At 44.1% G+C, this 4,100-nt stretch overlaps 1 protein-coding gene across 1 annotated transcript; it reads left to right on the forward strand.

Moving 5' to 3' along the window:
- Positions 1-473: 473 nt before the first annotated feature.
- On the forward strand, positions 474-1,131 carry LOC308259260 (large ribosomal subunit protein uL16-like; the record flags this gene model as incomplete). The annotated part of the gene is made up of 1 exon (XM_080690146.1): positions 474-1,131. Exon 1 carries the CDS (start codon positions 487-489, stop codon positions 1,129-1,131), a length of 645 nt encoding a protein of 214 aa, XP_080546272.1. The 5' UTR covers positions 474-486.
- Positions 1,132-4,100: the final 2,969 nt, after the last annotated feature.

Here is a 4,100-nt window from a genome sequence, read left to right on the forward strand (position 1 = left end):
CAGGGATCTGAGCCTGATGTGAGGCAGGGCTGGTGCCAGGGCCTTTGAGGCCAGGATCAGAGCCTGAAGTGCGGCATCCACAGGGAAATGTCACACAAAAAATTAAAAAATCAGATGCTTTCCCTAATATGTGAAAACTAGGGAGAAATGGGTAATAGAAGGAACTCTAGTTGAAGAAGGGGCCCTATAGAGGAGCAATTAAGGTGACCTATTTGAGGGGGTGGGAGGGGGGAAGATGGAAACTCTTTAAAGCATATGATGAACTTAAATATATCAAAGTCAATCACTAAATCAAGTATGGGAACAAGGGAGGGGAACAGAAAGGGATGGGGATTGGATAAAGGCTAATTGGGTGATGTGTGTTTGTATAGCCTCACAAGTCTTGTATTCCATTGAGATGTTTGACTACAATGCACCAATAAAAATATATTTTAAAAAAGAATAGCTCTTTTCCTTCGGCGCGCCACCGAAGATCCTGGTGTCGCTATGGGCCGCCACCCTGCCCGGTGCTACCGGTATTGTAAAAACAAGCCATACCCAAAGTCTCGTTTCTGCCGAGGTGTCCCTGATGCCAAGATTCACATCTTTGACCTGGGACGTAAGAAGGCAAAAGTGGATGAGTTCCCACTCTGTGGCCACATGGTGTCAGATGAATATGAGCAGCTCTCCTCTGAAGCCTTGGAGGCTGCCCGTATCTGTGCCAACAAGTACATGGTAAAAAGTTGTGGCAAAGATGGCTTTCATATTAGAGTTCGGCTGCACCCTTTCCATGTCATTCACATCAACAAGATGTTGTCCTGTGCTGGAGCTGACAGGCTTCAGACAGGTATGCGTGGTGCCTTTGGGAAACCCCAGGGCACAGTGGCAAGGGTTGACATTGGCCAAGTCATCATGTCCATCCACACCAAGCTGCAGAACAAGGAACATGTGATTGAGGCCCTTCGCAGGGCCAAGTTCAAGTTCCCTGGCCGCCAGAAAATCCACATCTCCAAAAAGTGGGGATTTACCAAGTTCAACGCTGATGAGTTTGAAGACATGGTGGCTGAAAAGCGGCTCATCCCTGATGGCTGTGGTGTCAAATACATCCCCAATCATGGTCCCCTGGACAAGTGGCGAGCCCTGCACTCTTGAGAGCTTCCACTATGTTGTCCCCTCTTTAATCACACACCAATAAATCTTGTGTTGTATCCGCCTAAAAAAAAAAAAAAAAAGAATAGAGCCGGGCGTGATGGCGCATGCTTGTAATCCCCACGCTTGGGAGGTGGAGACAGGAGGATCATGCTGGTTCGATGACAGCCTCACTGGCTTAAGAGACCCTGTTTCCAAATAAAAATATAAAATAGGTCTAGGAGCGTAGCCCGGAGAAGGGTTTCCAGGAACCCCAGTACCACAAAAAAAAAAAGAAGAAGAAAAGAATATAGAGAGGGAGAAATCAAGAATAATTATTAAATCATATGAGTTTGTCTTTGGAGCATTAAAATGAAATTAGTACAGCTGGGCGTGGTGGCGCATGCTTGTAATCCCAGCATTTGGGAGGCTGAGACCAAAGGATCACAGTTCGCGGACAGCCTCAGCTACTTAGTGAGGCCCTCCACAACTTAGTGAGACCCTGTTTCAAAATAAAAGAATAAAAAAAATAGGGCAGGGTGCCAAGACCGCCAGCTGCCTCAGCATCTATGTGTTGAGACCCCACTCCACATAGCCAATCGGCAACAAGCCCCGAGAAGGGGGTGTCGTCTCTGGCCAGAGTACCCCCCACTTTTAGATACCCTTCATGACTATTAATGATTCCTTTTAACTCTCCACATGAATTGCTCCGGTGATGTGAGATCAGGACTATGAAAGAAATTGAGTCCGTGGAAATAAATTCTCTAATAATTTGTCTAAACGCCCTTGGCTTTGCTCAATAGTAATGAAAAAACTGGCCAGAACTCAGATGCTGTGATAAGCATTCCAGCTGTAGCAATCACAAATGGTCTCCAACCCTCATTCCTATCACTAACTTAGGTTAAGCCATTAACTCCGGTAACCAGTAGCTCAGTTTAAGGTAACTCTGTTTACCCTTGAGATCCTGCCTAGAGACAGAGAAGATAAAACTTTGTGTGTGACTTCAAAGCAATTTAGTTGATGAACAACTTAGTTGCCCAAATACAATAGAGCCGAAGGAAAAAGATTGTTGACTTTTACGCCCAGTATGAGCATTCCCCGAGACAGAGAGACTGGCCGCATGGTTAGAAATGAATATGACAAAATAAAGGACAGATGTTCTAAATATATATGTATGAAGGAAAGGAAATACCGTAAGAGTAAGAAAAGCATTTTTGCATGAAGAAGAGCTTATCATAAGAACGTCCCAACTGGGAAAGAAAGGAATTAGAAAGTTAGAAGCAGGTTGCAGAGGGTTTGTGACAGGGGAATGGATTATTAAAGATGAATAGGCTTTTAATAGACTTGTTGTCTAAAGAAGAGTGTTCAGCAGTTAAGGAAATACATCTGACAACTAAATCCAAAAACTTCATGGTGTTGTTTGTGGTGTTTTGTCTGCCAAACTGTGTTGTGAGTTTGCTTAAGCTTTCAGATTTAGAAGGTAAGATGCCAAAACCTGAAGAAACTATCACATCCACCTGAATCACCACATCTCCCCACACTTGCTATATGAACTGAGCCCAAAAGATGGAAAGTTCCAAGAAAGTTAAAGAAGATTCCCCGAGAAGCCTCCAAGCCTTGGGCGTGCCAGTTTCTTCTGGAAGATTGCCCTTTGGAACTGCTTGTCTGCAAGATCTGGGAGAGGATCCGGAGTTAATCTCTTGAAAGCCAAAAGCCAGCTGAAAGCCTGACTAGTTTTTTTACCTTTGTTTACATGTCATTCACTATTGTTTCACAGTGATTGTATCCACTTCCTTTTCTCTTACTATTAACTTTACTGGTGAAGGGTATAAATTTTTCGGGGTTCTTGTAATAAAGTGTCATTGGCTCAAGAAGCCTTTGTCCATATCAGATTCTTTCTAGAGAGCGCGTCACTAGGAACTCTTAGTTCCTAGAAGGGAAAGAATCGCTGCAGATAAGAGGCTGCAGTACTTCACTCTAATCCTTCCCCATCTTTGCTGAGGTCCTCAACCGCGAGTGGACTCGCGCCCCAATTAGACTGAGCTGGTTTGCGACAGCAGGGGATGTAGCTTGGAGGTCAAATGCCCCTGGGTTCCATCCCCAGACCCACAAAAAAACCACAAATATTAAATTAGTACAATGGCAATACTACTGTATGTATAGACTAAAATCTGTTCAATTGTACACTTCAAATGTATGACTTTTATGGCATGTACATTATATATCACAGTAAAACACACACATAAAAAATAATAGGGCAGGGGAGTAGCTAGGAGGTCGAATGCCCCTGGGTTTCATCCCCAGAACCACAAAAAAAAAAAAAAATAAGCTTAATACTAGGTTGTGGCCCAGTACTTGGTAGGCTGAGATGGAGGACTGCTAGTTCAAAGCCAGCTTCAGCAGCTTAGCAAGATACTCAGCACCTTGGAAAGACCTTGTTTCAAAATGAAACATAAAAAGGGTTAAACATAGAGTTCAGAGGTAGAATGCCCTTGAGTTCAATCGTTATCACCCTCAACCCCTCAAAAAATAAGTTCGCTGAGCCGGGCGTGGTGGCACACGCTTGTAATCCCCGCACTTGGGAGGCAGAGACAGGAGGATCGCGCAGGTTCAAAGCCAGCCATGCGCGCTGGCTTAGGAGACCCTGTTTCCAAATAAAAATGTAAAAATAGGTCTGGGAGTGTAGCCCGGAGGTAAAAGGGCTTCCAGAAACCCCAGTACCACCAAAATAATAATAATAATAATAATAATAATAATAAGAAGAAGAAGAAGAAGAAGAAGAAGAAGAAGAAGTTTGCTGAGCGTGTTGGCGCATGCTTGCAACCCCAGCATTTGGGAGGCAGAAACAGGAGGATTGCACAAGTTCAAAGCCAGCCTCAGCTACTTAGGCCTTTTGCAACTCAGTGAGACCCTTTTTCAAAATAAAGAATAAAAATACAATAGGGCTGGGGGTGTTGCTTGGAGGTAGAATGCTGCTGGGTGCCATCCCCATT

Source organism: Muscardinus avellanarius, assembly GCF_963383645.1.
Source record: "Muscardinus avellanarius genome assembly, chromosome: 2".
NCBI classification, from domain to species: domain Eukaryota; kingdom Metazoa; phylum Chordata; class Mammalia; order Rodentia; family Gliridae; genus Muscardinus; species Muscardinus avellanarius.